Genomic DNA, 16872 nt, shown 5'->3' on the forward strand with positions numbered 1-16872 from the left:
AGCCGCGGGCGCTCCCATCCGAGCACCCTGAGATCTCGGTGGAGAGGAAGAGGGGATACAGGGGGCTGGGAGGAGGGGGAGGAGGACTGCAGAGCTCAGCCGCCGAGCTGTGCGCGGGAGGGGGAGGGGCAGGGGCTCCCTTCCAGCCTCCGGGGTCTGGGGACTCTGGGATGTAAGGCGAGAGCAGGGGGGTGTGACAATTCAGCAGAGGTCGGGACGTACCACGGAGCCCAGTGGCGGGGGGGGCAGAGGACGTGGTCACCGAGGGGAGCCCCCGCCCCCCTCCGCCAAGGCCTACAGCTGAGGTTGCAGGGAGAACTGGAACTGGGCTCGCCGCAGGGGGAAGCGGCGCGTGAAACCCGCCCCCTCCCCGTACCCTACTTCCGAGGGGGTGGGCGATAGAGGGGAGGTTGGGGTTGGAGCAGCGGCGCGGGGGCCCCTCCCTCGCACCTCCCCCCACCGGACTTGGTCGCGCCCGAAGTGTAACACTTTCTCTTTGTCGGAGGAGCTCCGCTGTTTCTTGTGCTGTAGCTCCGGTTGCGGCGGCACCCGTGGCAGCCCTGGCGGACGCAGGAGCGATGGCAGCGACCGATATAGCTCGCCAGGTGGTGAGTGCGGAGCTGGGGTGCCGGCGCCGAGGCCGGGGGCCTGGCAAGGGCGGAGGAGACCCGGCCGGCGCCGCGGCCGCGGCGAGGGCAGCGGGCAGCATCCAGGAGCCAAGGCGCGGCGGGACTTCTGCTCCCGGGGTCAGCGGCTCACTCCCCCAGCCTGTCCCCGAGAGTGCCGGTGGCGGGCGGGTGGGCGGGGGGGCCCTGGCGGAGGCTGCGGGCCGGCAGCTGAACTTGCATTGCCCAAGAGCTGCAGTGAGCGCCGCCGCCTCCCTCGCTGCAGCTGCCGCCGCGCCGCCGGGGCGTTGCCGAATGAATGGCCGAGCGAGCCGCAGAGCCCTCGGGGTCCCAGGCCCCCCGGTCTCGCTTCCTCCGGCCGTCGGGCCGCGCCCCTGCGCCCAGCGTCCCCCCTCCCCTCCCCCCGCGGGACCCGGGCCTCCTGCGGAAGAGGGGCGCGGGGCTGGGGTGAGCCCCGGGCAGGAGGCGGTGAGTGGTGGGGGGGGGCGGGGAGGTGACTGGCTGGGGTAGGGTTTCTCCATATGCATTACATATGTGACTGCGTCTGTGTGTGTGTATCACCGTGTGCGTCTGAGTGCACGCGCGCGCACTCGTGCCTCCCGGGCGGGCGGCGGCGCCGGGGCTGTCTGTGACCGTGGAGGAGTCCGCCTGGTTCTCTGTGGGCGCTCACCTCCGTGGCGTGTGTCCGTGTGTCCCGGCCCCTCTCTGCCTGTGCTGGGTGCCTCTGGGTCCCGTGTGTGCGTGTGCGTGTGCGTGTGTGCAGCTCGCTGGGCTGTAGGTGGCTGGCTGCGTATTTTGGCATGTTTCTGGCTATGCGGGCCTCTGGGGGTCTGCCCCGGGGGCGTGTTCAGTGTAACTGGGCTTGTATGCCAAAACCTGTGGAGCTGGCTTCCTTCTACGGGGACTCAGGAAAATTAGTATGAGGCTTGCAAAAGCGGTGCCGTCTCTCTTTTTGTTGGCAGCAGACTCTGGAAAAAACAAAAACAAACAAACAAAAAACACCTTCTTTTAAAGAACTGAAGTTTTCCAGCCTGGGATGTTCAGAGAAATCACACCGAAGTGACCTGAGGCTTCATATTTGTTTGGGTTTTTTTTTTAGACCAGAAGTTTGGTTGTAAAGGGAGGGGATGATTCCATTTGGGGGTAACAATCTAGCCTTTCTGTTCATCCATGGGTATCTGGGGTCTTCAGAAGCCCACAATTACCCACACTCTGTGGTGAGGGAGAGTGAAGTAGAGGTAGGTGAACCCCATAACACCAAATAGTACTGGATGAAAATCTCCGAACTGCGCACACACACACACACACACACACAAGTTTTTAAACCTTGTGGCTTACTTATTTAGGGAAATAGTCCATGCAATTCCGGTGCAAAAAAAAAAAAAAAAAAAAAAAAGCCTCTAGGTATTTGGTGTAATTGAAATTGATTTGTTTTTGTTTTCAAAATCTGAATCTGGAATCTGGTAGTATTTTCTCTACAGGATATATATGAATTTATTCCACCCTCTTGTCCCTGTCTGGAAGGGTAGGGTGATTGCTTTTGAACCTCCCCAACCCCTGCAGACCCCAGCACCAGCTCTTTATGCAGTCATGATGTGGAAGGGCGAGGAGTAAATAGACAAGGCTCTGTGATAATGGAATTTGAGAGAATTCTCTTCTAAGATTGGCACTGTCATATTTATTGCTGTGGCATTTTGAAGGTTCCCAGAGTGTTTTTCTGCTCCCTGTTACCTGCATTTTAGAAATGGCATGGCTTAAGTAGAGGGATTAGTCTCCTGGCTTATACTTTCTCCATCTTTAGTGACCAAAAAGGATGCTAATGATTTTTTCTTGTCAGCTAATTAATTTGCATCGACCTGTCCTTGCTCTGTCACCAGTCCCCCTTGCCTGGATTAGGATTGCTGTTGTAACGGGGAACATTCCAGAAGGTTGTGTTTCACTTCAGGCGGACTGAGGCAACCCAGAGGTCCCCTTTGTTTGGCAGATGGGGGGTGGGGGTGATTTAGGGCCATTTGGTTTGCTTTGCATGGTTCCAGTTTGCTCTGGCTGGCCTTGCCCATACTGTATGATGAAGAACATAATTGTACGCCAGATTCTGAAGCTCAAAGAGCAGCCCAAGCACTTGAGACCTTGTTATCAGGATAAATGGGTTTCTGGGAAAACTGACGTCACTCTCCCTGCCCCCCCTCCCCCAGTCTGTAAAGCTCTTGTTTATGTGTCATTTGTCTCTCTGCTCTCCTTTGTGTCTGCAAGAAGTTGTAATTCACCAGGGGAAGATGGAATTAACTCAGGAGACCTTGGATGTCTGGTTGCTGCTTGTTTCTTCCAAAGAACACACATCCAGGGTTTGGGAAGAGAAGCCTGGAGAATCAGCCTAAGTGTGCCTAGCGTAGGAGTTCTTTTGGAGGAGCTCTGAGACATGGTGCCATCCAAGCAGTGCTCTGGTGTGTGCGTGTGGGGGGTATTCTTTCCAGAATCAGTTGAAGGTCACCGTGGCTAGTAAGGTAACATAATTAGTGACTTAAAACAGGCCATGGAGTTGTTGGATAGGACCCTTACTTGGACATGCATGTCGCTTGGAAGTTCAGCTCTTGTGTACTCAATATAGTCCCATCCCATCTGAATGAACACTGTGAAGATTCTGTATGGCAAAACTATTTCTCCGTTGTGTCCACTCACTGACTTCTGACTGATAAGTGTCCAGCAGTATGGCTAGCCCTGGTCAACTTGACAAAAAAAAAAAAGTTAGTAGACATAGTTCCTGGCTTTTAAGCTTATGGTCTAGTTGGAGACAGATTGTGGACACTGTGAAATAATTAGAGAACTATAGAAGATTCTTGGGATGTCCCCACTCCCAGTCCCTGCCTGTGAGGTGGCTTGGGCTGCTATTAATATATACTCTTTGAGGTTACATGACTTGTCCAAGGTCACCTAGCAAGGCACAGCCCAGGCCTCAGGGGCTGCTGCTTCTGGCTTTTTCATTGAGCTGTTTCTTTCAGTGTTGCATTTTGGGGTCCAGACTTAAGTGTTGGCCCATAGAAGGAATGGCTCGTTGATTCGGGCTTGAACCAGTACCCCAATGTGGACAGTGATGCTCTCCTCCGGTGGCAGCCAGGTAATGGTCTTTCTCCCTGATGAAAGATCTTGCAGGGGGGGCGGGGGGGCAGACACCTGGCTGGCTCAGTCGGTTAAGCGACTGCCTTTGGCTCAGGTCATGATCCCGGAGTCCCAGGATCGAGTCCCACATTGGGCTCCCTGCTCAGCAGGGAGTCTGCTTCTCCCTCTGACCTTGCCCCCTCTCGTGCTCTCTCACTTTCTCTCTCTCTCTCAAATAAATAAAATCTTTAAAAAAATTTATATTAAAGAAAAAAAAGAAAGATCTGCCCTACCTGGGGTTGGTCTGGGGCAGGTATCTCAGGGCAACTGCCTACAGGCTGGGAGAAGCCTGCCTCTGCATTCTGGTCTTGCTACCAAATGGCACCTACCCTCGATTCTCCTGGAAGCTCCCTGCCTCAGCCATCGGTACCACCTCACACTAAAAGTAATATTCTAGCCCAAGCAGGGAGAGCACAACCCCAGTATGTACCCATACCTCCACTGAGGATACAGCACAGAAGAAAATTTACATGGCTGGGGCACCCGGGTGGCTCAGTCTGTTGAGCGGCTGACTCTTGATTTCAGCTCAGGTCGTGATCTCGGGATCGTGGGATCAAGCCCCGCATTGGGGTGGGGGCCCCCCCCTCCGTGCTCAGCGGGGAGTCTGCTTGAGATTCTCTCTCTGCCTCTGCCCTTTCTGCACCCCTGCTCGCACGCACGTGCACTCTCTCAAATAAATAAATCTTTAAACATAAAAAGAAAATTCACATGGCCCCAAATATTAAAAAATGATTGAATCTAAACCAAGGGTCCATTGGTGATCATGGTACCATTTTCTAACTTTTCTGTGTTTGAGACTTTTCCAAAGAAAAAGTTGGGGGGCGGGGAACGACAATGTCCCCTCGCCCCCACCACCAAACGCTTACGGGCCCCTTCCCTCGAGGAGTTTACGATCTAGTAGGTGGAGGCAGACTTAAATAACTATATAATTATCATTGTGATCAGTGCTGCGCAGCAGAGCTGCTTCCTGCTGTAAGAATTCATTACAAGCGAACCCAATCCAGCCTCCAGTGGGGGCGGTGGGTGACAGGAAAGGCCTCCTGAGGGCTTCAGCTAAGAAAGGGGGTGGGTGTGAAGATGGGTGAGCTCTCACTCTGCCCCTGGGCTGGGAACATTTCATTTGTTAATTCACACACTTCTATTCTCATTCATTCCTTCAACACGTGTTGATTGGGCACCAGTTCTGCCAGGCCCTGTGCCAGGTGCTGGGGATATGGTGGTGCCAAGGCACACAGGACCATGCCCTCTGAGAGCTTCCAGATGACAGGCAGGAATCAGCCCCGTTTCCTTTCATTTCCTAAATCCTGGAAATGTTGAGTGTTAGCAGTGTTCTTATTACAAAACTGCATTACAGCTGAGCGATTTGTCTGTGTAGGATAATGAGATTTTGATCTGCAGTCATGTGCATAGCATTTACCTTGCGGAGTCTCTGCTGTAAATTTTCTGTTAATTGCTGGCTTTGTTACCCAGCGCGGCCCCTCCCTTTGTGTGCCCTAAGGGAACAAACCCGTTGCATGAGTCTGAGCAAAACTAATTAGGAAGATAAGCCCCTGGAAAAAGGTATTCCAAAACTAAATAGGACTGATTTCTAGACTTGCCTGGGTTTCTGGATTATCAGAGCCATGGTTTCGTATTAGCCCGAACAATTGAGAAGGGCTTTTAAGTTGCGTGTACTCTTAAGACCACATTCAAGAAAGAGAAAGAGAAAAGAAAGGAAAGAGAATACCGTGGATAAGTGTAACATGTTTCTTTCAATGGCCTCAAAACGCTTTCATCTATATTTCCTGGACAAGTATTCATGTCTTCTTCTTTTATGGGTACAGGGAGACCAAGGGACGTAGTCCAAAGTGTTAGTGCTGCTCAGTGGATGAAACAACGAGACACACGCCGGATGACACAGATATGTTCAAAACAACCAAACCTGCCCTTTTCGTGACGTTTCTGAGAAATAAAACTCCTGCCAGACCCTAACTTCCCCCTCTCTTCACTGCATTCCCCCTACCCCAGCGCACCCGTGGGGAGCCAGAGAAGAGTATACTTGGGTGCCTCGAAGACTCCGTGATGGTAAAAAGATTCTCAGCTTCAATCCCAGATAGCGCTGTCATGGGTTATGTGTGGGTTTTCTTTTTCTTTCTTCCCATATTGCTTTAAATAAAAATCTTGGAGCCACCAGCCATGTAATGATGGATTATTTTAAGTAACAACTTTGGGGGGGGGGAGCAGAATAAATTAGAAACACAGACCCTTCCTCCTCGGTTTGGCAGGAGGAGGCTTCTGCTGCTGGGATTTGAAACTGTGGGTTTCTCCGCTGCCTGCAAGAGGAAGGAGGCCACATGCTCAGGAGGGTGAGAAATAATGTTATCCTCTTGCTCGGGGTCTCCCCATTAGAGGCAGCCATCTGCTGAATTATGCCGCGTGCTCTCCGTTGGCCCTGGACTTGGGTCATTCGTTCCACTCACTTAAAGGTGACTGGGGAAAAGATTTGCAGGCCTTCTCCGGCAGGGGGAGGGGGGGACAGGACTCAGGGCTCAGGTTTCTCCTGGCAGGGCCCCCCTGTGACCCCCTCATGAAGGCCCTGGGGTAATGGGAGCAGATCTCTGCTTTCTGACCCTGATGAGGTGTGAGGCGGTGCTGAGTTTCCTTTCCCAGCGGAGGCCCCGGCTCTGAACACCAGCGCGGAGGCAGGAACTGGGTTTTTTCAGATCCACTTTAAATGGGACCAGATGGAGGCAGAGGCAAATTCAGGCTCCCTAGAGGACAGTTGGGCATTCATCCAGAGGCCTGTGAGTAAACCTTTTTTCTTTTCTTTTCTTTTCTTTTTTTTAAAAGCAGATTGGAGATAACAGTGGCCAGAACACCTCGAAAACTCTGTTTAAAGAGCCTGGCTGGAAGGGAATCTGTCTGGCTTTATGTGGGAAAGGTGACCCCTTCCCAGCAGGAGTTGCCCCTGGCCTGAGGTGGAACTGGTTTTCACCTAGAATCTGGCCAGTTGGGTTAGGTCGCCCTGGGGCTCAGGCTTAGTTAGGCCCAAGTCAGAAGAGAGGCAAATGACAAGAGAGCACGCAGGAGAAGGGTCCCAGCCCCTCCATGGCATCCGCTGCCTCAGTTGCCTTCCGTGGGCCAGAGCCACCTTGGTGAGCACACAGGGGTCCAGGTCGTGATCCACGACCGTTGTCCCTCTTGACTGTCCTTAAGCCACCAGCCCAATGCCCCCAAACTTTAGCAGCTTGAAGGAATATACCTGCCAGCGTGGAGTCAAGCTTTTCCATTGGGAAGCGGCAGTCGGTGATGGGGCCCCAGAGCCCCGTACCGCTCTCTGCCCCGAAATCCCTCTGTGACTCCGGACAAGTCACTTCCTCTCTCTGAGTCTCTGTTTCCCCTTCTGTAAACCGAGCGGGTTGGAGTAGGTGAGCCTTAAGGGCGTGATCAGCTCTAACGCTGTACCTTCCTTCGGTTTCCTGGTTCTCCGGCTTAATTTCTCGTAGGCTCTTGCTGCTTCTGCTTCCAACTGAGTTGGCCCACTTGAACTCCACCTCGTCCCTGCTATGACTCCTCCAGCGGGGTGGGGAGCGAGTTGTGGAAAAGGCAAGTCTGTGCTTTGAGCTCAGCAGGATCCCTGTCAGCGGAGCAGAAAGAGCCGTTCAGAGAGTCTGTCCATGTAGGTGTATATAGCTATTGTCTTCCTATAAAAGTACATGACGGTGGGATTTCTGTATTTGAATCCTGTTTTAAATGCACTAGGCGAGCTGGCCATTTAATGGAATCCTGCTGCGAATCCTTTTATAGAATGAAAAGCCACTCGGGAATTGATCTGGTGTATTAAAGTCCAGAGTTTCATCTACTGGATTTGCCAAAAATGGACCTTCTCCCTGTATGGTAAGGAAGTTTTCCTTTGTGCTTCCCCAGGGTCGCCGAAGCTTCTCCCCCACTGAAAGGCCAGTGTCCGCAAGGCTTATTTGCTCCTTGGAAAGGCCCCCAAATGTCTCTCTCCCAATTCAGGGCATTGCTACTCTTGTCAGTTTCCTCTTAGCCCGGCTTAATCGGCAGGAGGGAAATCCTGACATTTGGTGTGTGAGGCACATTGGAGGGTTTTTTTTAACCTCTGGGAACTTATCAGTGTTTTTGTGGTTCTTAAGGCCGATAATACAGTGGCATCCACTCCCCTGACTGGACTCAGCGGATAGGGCTCCCATCCACCTGATTACTTCAGCAAGCAGTTTTGCTGCATGTTTCAGGATATGTGATTTGACTTCTGGTTCCCGTCAACCCTTATAATAATAAGTTATACTGTAAAATAATAAGTTATGTATGTATGATGTTACAGTAAGGATAATAATAGGGCTTTGTTGTATTATTGGTAAAATAAATGTGTACGTACAATAAAACTGCCCCAAAGCAGACTACTTAACCAGATTTTCTGATGATCTGTATGTAAAGCACCTTTCTGGTAGTTGTGGTTGAAGATTTTGCCAGAATATCTGAGGCTACTTTCCTGCCTAGGAAAGTATGATTATAGAATCTTTTTTAAAAAAAAAAATAACATTTCTATTCTGATTATAAAAGTAAAATCTGCCCCCCCCAAAAGGTAAAAGATGCCTACTGTTGAAAATTTGGAAGACACAGAAAAGCAACAACACCTACATTCCCCCCACCCAAAAGTAACTGTTGTCACCATTTTGGTGTAACGTTGACCTTTGAACAACACAGAGGTTGCGGGCGCCGACCCCCGCACAGTGAAGAATCCACGTATAACTTTCATCTCCCCCAAAACTTAACTACTAACAGCCTACTGCTGACTGGAAGCCTTACCGATAACAGAAATAGTAAGACTAGCACGTATTTTGTATGTTATCTGTATGACATACTGTAATCTTAAAATCAAGTAAGCTAGAGAAAATAAAATGTTATCAAGAAAACCATAAGGGGGACGCCCGGGTGGCTCAGTTGGTTAAGCATCCAGTTCTTGATTTCGGCTCAGGTCATGATCTCAGGGTCGTGAGATCAAGTCCCACATCGGCTCCGAGCTCAGTGTGGAGTCCGCTTGAGATTCTCTCTCTCTCCCTCTGCCTCCCCTCCCCCCCGCTCCCTCTTGCTCTAATAAGTAAATAAAATCTTAAAAAAAAAAAAAAAGAAAAAGAAAGAAAACCATAAGGAAGGGAAAACACATTTACACCCCTGTCTTGTATTTATGGAAAAAAATCCATGTATAAGTGGACCCAGGCAGTTCAAACCGTGCTGTTCAAGGGTCAACTATATATTCTTCCAAGCTTTAAAAAACACATATACACGTCCCCCCATGATTGGAATGATCCTGTATATACAGGGTTTTGTTTTGTTTTGTTATTTGCCTATTTGGTGATCATTTTCCCATGTCACTAAATATTCTTAGAAAATATTTTTATCAGCTGCTTAATATTCCATTGTGCGTCCTTGAACTATTAATTGATTTTGATCATCCTGAGGGTTTGCAGGGTCTATCAAAGGTCGGTATTTAGGGGCGCCTGGGTGGCTCAGTCGGTTAAGCACCCAGCTCTTGATTTCAGCTCAGGTCATGATCTCAGGGTGGTGAGATCGAGCCCCACATCAGGTTCTGCACTGGGCGTGGAGCCTGCATAAGATTCTCTCTCTCTCCCTCTCCCTTTGCCCCCACCCCCCAAAGATCGGCATTCAGGGCTGGGATGGAGATAGAGAAAGGAAACATGGAAGAGATCAGGCCCACCAGTAAGTGACATGTGAGGCTGCTGGAGCGAATCCTAGTTCAGTGTATCTACAATGTGCAGAGGCCAGAGGAGAAAGTTTAGGGACAGGCCAGTCGTCGGCGATGCGTTCCAACCTTTTTGTTTTGGTCTCATACTTCTGTACTTATTTATTTATTTAAGTAATCTCTACCTCCAATGTGGGGCTTGAACCCCTGACCCCGAGATCAAGAGTCCCATGCTCTACCCACTGAGCCAGCCAGGGGCCTTGTTTTGGTTTCCTCCTTTAACATGTCGGCTACTAACGTAGCCACCCACCCCAGCTCGAAACGGAGGCAGGAAGCTCAGTTCCCAGAGGCCTCAAGCACTGCTCGCTTCTTCTACCGCTAAGGTTGGAAGAGGGGCCGGGGGGACCGGTACAGGGGGACAGGGGTTGCCCATTGGGGTGCTTATGGGACTCTTTATTTTCAGAATAACAGCGGTGGGAGCAAGATGCACAGCTGGAACGGCCATAACTCGTTCTTCGTAACATGAACCTTTGAATATTCAATTAAAAAATGAAATTGGTGTGTCCCCAGGGGAGGAGGCGGAAGAGAAAGAGAGCCGTGTTTCTGCCCGTGATATGAAATGTGGTATAACGTATTTCAAACCGCAGGTGACTGCAGATGGGGAGAAAACAGGAAATGTAATTGGGGAGCGGAGGGAGGGGGGCTTTCTCAATTCTCAGGAGCACTCTTTCATTTTGCCTTCCTTTTAGCTCTTCTCAGACTCTGCATCGTAATTACCCCTGCTGCAAAGCTGAGTGAGAACTCTTTTTTCTTGTATTAAAAATGTTTTTAAATGACACGGGTAATGTGTGAATACATTCATGCTGTAAAAAGATCACACGATAAGGAAGCATACTAACTAGCCCCCTGAGTAAGCCCCTGTTTCCACTCCGCTCCCCTGAGGTAGCCACCGACGTTCCTGGTTTGGTGGGATCTTTTCTGGCTCCTCTCCACGCACTCACATACATTTATGTGCAAACACACATATATATGGGGCTTTTTTGCATACATGGACCCCCCCGCGTGCTTGTTGTTCTACATCTTCTTTTTTCTACGTTATAATATGTCTTGGAGATATTTGCATTGGAGCTTACCTGCTGCATTCTTCTTCTTTTTTAAGGATTTATTTATTTATTTATTTTTAAAAAAGATTTTATTTACTTACTTGACACAGAGAGAGAGCACAAGTAGGGGGAGCAGCAGAAGGAGAGGGAGAGGGAGAAGCAGGCTCCTCCCTGAGCAGGGAGCCCAAGGTGGGGCTCGATCCCAGGACCTTGGGATCATGACCTGAGCCGAAGGTAGACGCTTAACCGACTGAGCCACCCAGGCACCCCTATTTATTTATTTTAGATTGAGAGAGAGAGAGAGCACATGAGTGGGGGGAGAAGCAGAGGGAGAGGGAGAGAGAGAATCTTAAGCAGGCTCCCCCGCTGAGTGTGGAGCCCAACGTGGGGCTCGATCCCACGACCCTGAGATCACGACCTGAGCGGAAACCAAGAGTTGGGTGCTCAACGGACTGAGCCACCCAGGTGCCCCAAGACCTACCACATTCTTTTTAATGGCTGCAGAATATTCTAGAATGTGCATGTATTATAATTTAGTTCAATACTTTTCTTTTATCAGACATTTATGGGTTTTTCCTCTAGTTTTTCAGTATTATCAATGCTGTAATGAATTTCCTTGTACATGGATCGTTGTACAGACATTGAGTTTCTATAGGATAGATTCCTAGGGGAGGTTGCAGGGTGACAGGAGATGGGCCCTTTAAAAAAAAGATTTTAGGGGCGCCTGGGTGGCTCAGTTGGTTAGGCGACTGCCTTCGGCTCAGGTCATGATCCCGGAGTCCTGGGATCGGGTCCCACATCGGGCTCCTGGCTCAGCGGGGAGCCTGCTTCTCCCTCTGACCCTCCCCCTCTCATGCTTTTTCTCACTCTCTCAAATAGCACACAAATGGGGGAGGAGGAGCAGAGGGAGAAGCAGGCTCCCCGCTGAGCAGGGAGCCCGACGTGGGACTCCATCCCAGGATCCTGGGATCACGACCTGAGCCGAAGGCAGACACCACCCATGCGTGCCGGAGATGGGCCCTTTAACATTTTGGTGACCGTGGCCTTTCTGGCATCTCAGTTCTAGCCTTAAACATGGCACCCACCACCTGCTACTCAAGATGATATCTTGAGGTATTAGTTCTGAGCCAAGTTGTCAGTTCCATCTTCTCTTGTGCACATTGTAATCCAGGGAACGTTCAAATTAACTGCAATCAGAGTAATTAAGACTTCAATTAATCAGGCCACCTTAAGGAGAAAGAGGAAAGAGATAAGATAGCAGAGCTTTAATGAGGGAGGGGGCAGAAACTTCCAGGGGCTGTCCTGGGGTCAGTGTACATTCAGTCCAGTGTCCTTTTTACCTCTACATATTTAGCTCTGAACAATGAGGACTAATACTCATAATGATGACCTTGACATCTTATAAGATTTATCAAAACAAGAGTCAATGGTGCTTGCTAGACAGGATTTCCTAAAGCAGGAAATATATATACAAATATATTTTTGAAGCTTTCTCAACTATAAGCACTGAGACAAAAAGTTTGCTTCTTAAATCTTAGCAAGAAAAACACAGTAACCAGCTCCCATGTCCCCTTGTCCCCAAACCTTCCAGTTAATTTCTGTGTATTGGATGGATACTGGGTAAAAAGATACAGAAGAAATAAAGATTCTAAAGTCACCAGTGACCTTCACCAAATTCCAGATTAGTGGTTATTTCTCTGTAATTCTTCCTGACTTCAACCTCGGCCTCTGGTGCTAGAAAATGATTGGGTCATCTCTTATTTTTCTCATCATTTCCCTTTCATGGAAGAATCCTTTCCATCTTCCCATTCTTTACTTGTGGGCATTTCCTATATTCAATCTCCAGCTCTTTTCTGTACTATCTCTTGGAGAACACATCCAGTTTCATACCTCCCACTCCTAAATTCATACCCCAGTCCTGAATTCTCCTTGAGCCTACAATCCCATATGGGTAATTGTTGGATTTCTTCTGCATATCTCACCAGAAAATCAAAACTGTCTTATTTTCCTTAACATACAAAATGCTTTGGGGCGCCTGGGTGGCTCAGTCAGTTAAGTGTCTGACTCTTGATTTCAGCTCAGGCCGTGATCTCAGGGTCCTGGGATAGAGCCCTGCGTTGGGCTCTGTGCTCAGCTTGGAATCTACTTGGCCTTCTCCCTCTGCTCCTCCCCCAGCTCATGCTCTCGCTCTTTCTCTCTCTTAAATAAATAAATAAATAAATAAATAAATAAAATCTTTTAAAAACATGCCTTTACAAATCCATAAGACAGAGACAAACACCAATTTAAAAAAAAAGGGCAAGGACATGAATAGGCAACTCACATATATGTGTACATATACACAACACGTATAGAGCTGAACTATAAAAAGAATGTTCACCTTCACTAATATAATGCAAATTAAACGTGATGCCATTTTTCAATGATTCTTTTCACAGTGGTTAAAAAGCTTCAGAAACTTAGTGTTGGTCTAAGTATAGGTAAACAGACCCTCTCACATATTTGTGGCGGAAATAGACGTTTGTACTATTCTCTATTGAATGATTTCTCAGTATGTACCAAAGTCTTTCAAATGTGTGTGCCCTTGGACCCAGTGAGCTTCAATCCTAGGAATTTAACTTAAGCCAATAATCAAAGATCTATGCAAACCTGTAAGAACGAGAATTATTGTTTATATTGTTTAAAACTTGGAAACATGCTGAATGTCTAGCAGTAGAAGATTGGCTCAGTGGAATGCTATGTGGCCAATACAAATAACGTTTTAGAAGTATGCTTAATTTCTCAAGGAAACATCCACAATCTATTAAGCGTCAGGCTATGAAAAGGAATTTGCAGAATTATCCCTATTTTGTAAGAAACAAAAAGTATGCAAACTGGAGGGAAACACATATAAATGTTATGAGTGGTTGTTGTTTTCTCGTTTATCATTTTTCCCTGTGTTCTAAAAGTTTTACAGTGAACATTGTTTCCTTTTTAGAAAATGAAAACCCCGGGGTGGCTGGGTGGCTCAGTTGGTAAAGTGACTGCCTTCGGCTCAGGTCATGATCCCGGAGTGCCGGGATCGAGTCCCAGTTGGGCTCCCTGCTCAGCAGGGAGTCTGCTTCTCCCTCTGACCCTACCCCCTCTTGGGCTCTCTCTCTCACAAATAAATAAATAAAATCTTTTTTTTTTTTAAAGATTTTATTTATTTATTTGAGAGAGAGAGAATGAGAGAGAGCACATGAGAAGGGTTAGGGTCAGAGGGAGAAGCAGACTCCCTGCCGAGCAGGGAGCCCGATGTGGGACTCGATCCAGTGACTCCAGGATCATGACCTGAGCTGAAGGCAGTTGCTTAACGAACTGAGCCACCCAGGTACCCAATAAATGAAATCTTTAAAAAAAAAAGAAAATAAAAACCCCGATAAATGTAATGTTTTCATAATAGCTTATTTAAGACCAGAATCCTCCCCCACTAAGCGAGCACCCTTTCCTGGCTTTTCTCTTTTCTGGGCATGGGGCCCCCAATCCAAGCTCCCAGGCTCAGAACCGTGCAGCCCTGGAGCCTTGATTGTCCCTTCACTCCCCCTTACCCAATCACCGACTGAGTGATCCCCCTTCTTTAGGACATCTCTCAAGTTTGTTCCTCCCTCCTGAGTCCCAAGTCAGAGCTGCTCAGTTCAACCAGCATTTATTGGCACCGTGCCCGGATGTCACTCTGCCTGGATGTCACTCCATGTTAGTGGAGTCATCTGTCCTCTGCCTCTGCTCCCTCACTCCTCCAATCAATCAAACGTCCCGCAGCTGGAATGATCTTTTGAAAAACGCTACTTGTATTGTGGCTCTCCCCCCCCCGAAACACTCAAAGGGCCCCCAAACTCCTTTGCCTAGGGAATAAAACCCATACTCTTCGGCTATTTAGGGCTCTTTACAGCACTGGGCTAGGTGGGAGGTAACAGTTGGGGGGCGGGACACGGGAGGTCCTTGGTGAGTTATTGACAATGAAAGAAGTCTTTAAGAATAAGGTGTGGAGGGGCGCCTGGGGGGCTCAGTCGGTTAAGCATTGACTCTTGATTTCGGCTCAGGTCATGATCTCGGAGTTGTGAGATCGAGCCCCGCAACGAGGTCTCTGTAGGGCTCTACACTGGTTGTGGAGCTTGCTTAAGATTCTCTCTCTCCCTCACCCTCTGCCCCTCTTCCCCACCTCTCCCTCTCCCTAAAAAAAAAAAAAGATTCTCTCCCTCTGCCCCTCCCCCTGCCCTCTCTCTCTCTTCTTCAAAAGATTTATCCATTCATTTATTTTAGAGAGAGAGAGAGAGAGAGTGCTGGTTGGGGGGGCAGAGGGAGAGGGGGAGAGAAACCCAAGCAGACCCCGCACCTAGAGTGGAGCCTGATGCGGGGCTCGATCCCACGACTCGGAGATCAGACCTGAGCTGAAACCAAGAGTCCAACGCTCAACCCACTGAGTCACTCAGGTGCCCCTCTCTCCCTCTCTTAATTAAAAAAAAAAAAATAGGAGGAGGAGGGGGGCGCCTGGGTGGCTCAGTCGGTTAAGTGTCTGTCTTTGGCTCAGGTCCCAGGGTGTTGGATGGAGCCCCGTGATGGGCTCCCTGCTTAGCAGGGAGTCTGCTTCTCCCTCTCCCTCTGCTGCTCCACCCTGCTTGAGCTCTCTCTCTCTCTTTCTGTCAAATAAATAAATAAAATCTTAAAAAAAAAAAAGAAAAGAAGAAGGAGTGGAGTTCTCCCCATGTCTCCACTCTGTTCAGTTTGAAAATCCCCTTTCCTCGCCTTTTGGCACTTGGACCAGAGGCCAGAGTTTCACGGTGCTGAATTTGGAGACAGGAAGAGGCAGACAGGGGTGATAAAATATGGCTCAGGAAACCTCAACTCTGAGTCTGTCCCAATTTCCGATGCCTGCTACGTAGGAGGATCCATCGAGAAAGCATATTGGCTCTTAAGTCTCTCTCTCCCCTGCAGTGTTGAGGACCAAGAACAACCAGTGGGAAACTTACATCTTCGTTTGTTTGCTTTAAGAAAAAGGAGGAGGAAGGGGTGAGGGGAAGCAGAAAGGGGTGTATGTAGAACCAGCCCCGAGTGCCGTGGGCCACGCATGAACCCCAGCTGTTTTCAGGTGCCCCTCTGGGGCCTGGAAGACGCCAGCTCAGACTGAGCGATGGCATATGGTTGTGTGTCAGGAATACTCCGCTGGGAGTGCATGGGGTGAGACGTGTGAGGGTAATGAACTTGCCAGATGGCAGTCCCGGCCCTAGCCCTGTCTCTCGCTCTTGGAACACCCGATGGCACCACTGGGTGCAGGGGCTATCTGGGCACCCATTCTGGCAACAGCAGCTGCTGAGGGGCTCAGCCCATCCCTCTCCGGGTGCAAATGCCCCCTCAGGGACCGAGCCTGAAAGCAGGTCCAGGCGAGCAGAAAGCGTTCCTGCTAGCACAGCCCGGGATGCTGGGGCGGGCCTCCTGACACTGCCCATGCCCTTCTTGGATCGCTCTGGGCACCCTTCTGGATCCCAGAAATCTCAGTGTAGCCCCTGCCCAACAGAAACTGCTGGCTTCTTACATAGCCCATACCTCCTGTTAGCTGCGCCCCACCGTCCTCCTCTCTTCCCCTGGGGCCATTGGTGGTTAGCACTTTTCTTGAGTACACGCAGGCCTCCCCCTCTGCCTCCCCAGCTCCTTGGAAGGCTGCCCCAGTTTGAGGCTCTCCCTGTTTTATAAAACCATTAACAGTAAGAAGCGCTGGGACTAGCAGGTGAAGCACGGGCCCTCTGCTTTTCAGGGCTGTGAATGGCCTGGCTGACCCCCGTGGAGAGCAGGGAACCCGGTGCGGGGGAGCACGGAGGCAGCTCTCGCGAGCTGGGGGGAGCCCCAAGTGTCCCATGGTGTCCCGTGTTATTTGGGGAGTCCGAGGAGAGGGGTAACCTCGCAGAGCGATAGGAGGAGCAGCTTCTGTTGATGGGATGCTCCCCATGTGCCAAGCACCGCGCTCAGCGCTGTGTGATCCTCACCCCAGTCCTATGAGCTAGTCGCTGCTTGTCCCTGACTTCACAGATGGGGAGACTCTGAGGACTGAAGTAACTTGTCCGAGGTCAGAAGGGGCAGGGGGTGGGGCTCTCACTGAGACCTGCCTCATTTCAAAGCCTATGCTCTTGACCCCTATGCTGTGCCACCTTTGTAGTTGCCCCAAAATGGCCTGGAGAGAGGAGGAGTTGCTTTTTGATGTCCTTTTGTGATATTTACCGGACGCTTAGACACGGCCCAGGCCTTGTGCTAAGCTCGTTTGAGTCCCCCC

The 16872-nt window shown here is 49.8% G+C and overlaps 1 protein-coding gene across 7 annotated transcripts in view; it reads left to right on the forward strand.

The window, feature by feature from the left end:
* The first annotated feature begins 310 nt into the window (after nt 1-310).
* Nucleotides 311-16872, forward strand: part of SEPTIN6 (septin 6) — a 64960-nt gene continuing 48398 nt past the window's right edge. For 3 of the 7 annotated variants that reach the window (XM_032391385.1, XM_032391388.1, XM_032391386.1), the window contains exon 1: nt 880-1094. In XM_032391385.1, the coding sequence (XP_032247276.1) occupies nt 921-1094 (174 nt within the window). In that variant the 5' untranslated portion in view covers nt 880-920. Of the gene's footprint in view, nt 609-879; nt 1095-7484; nt 7659-10085; nt 10134-16872 lie in introns of those variants that run through there. The other 4 variants (XM_032391390.1, XM_032391387.1, XM_032391391.1 and 1 more) reach the window with 4 other exon arrangements.

The sequence above is a fragment of the Phoca vitulina genome, unplaced genomic scaffold, assembly GCF_004348235.1.
Source record: "Phoca vitulina isolate PV1807 unplaced genomic scaffold, GSC_HSeal_1.0 scaffold62, whole genome shotgun sequence".
In the NCBI taxonomy this organism is placed as follows: Eukaryota; Metazoa; Chordata; class Mammalia; order Carnivora; family Phocidae; genus Phoca; species Phoca vitulina.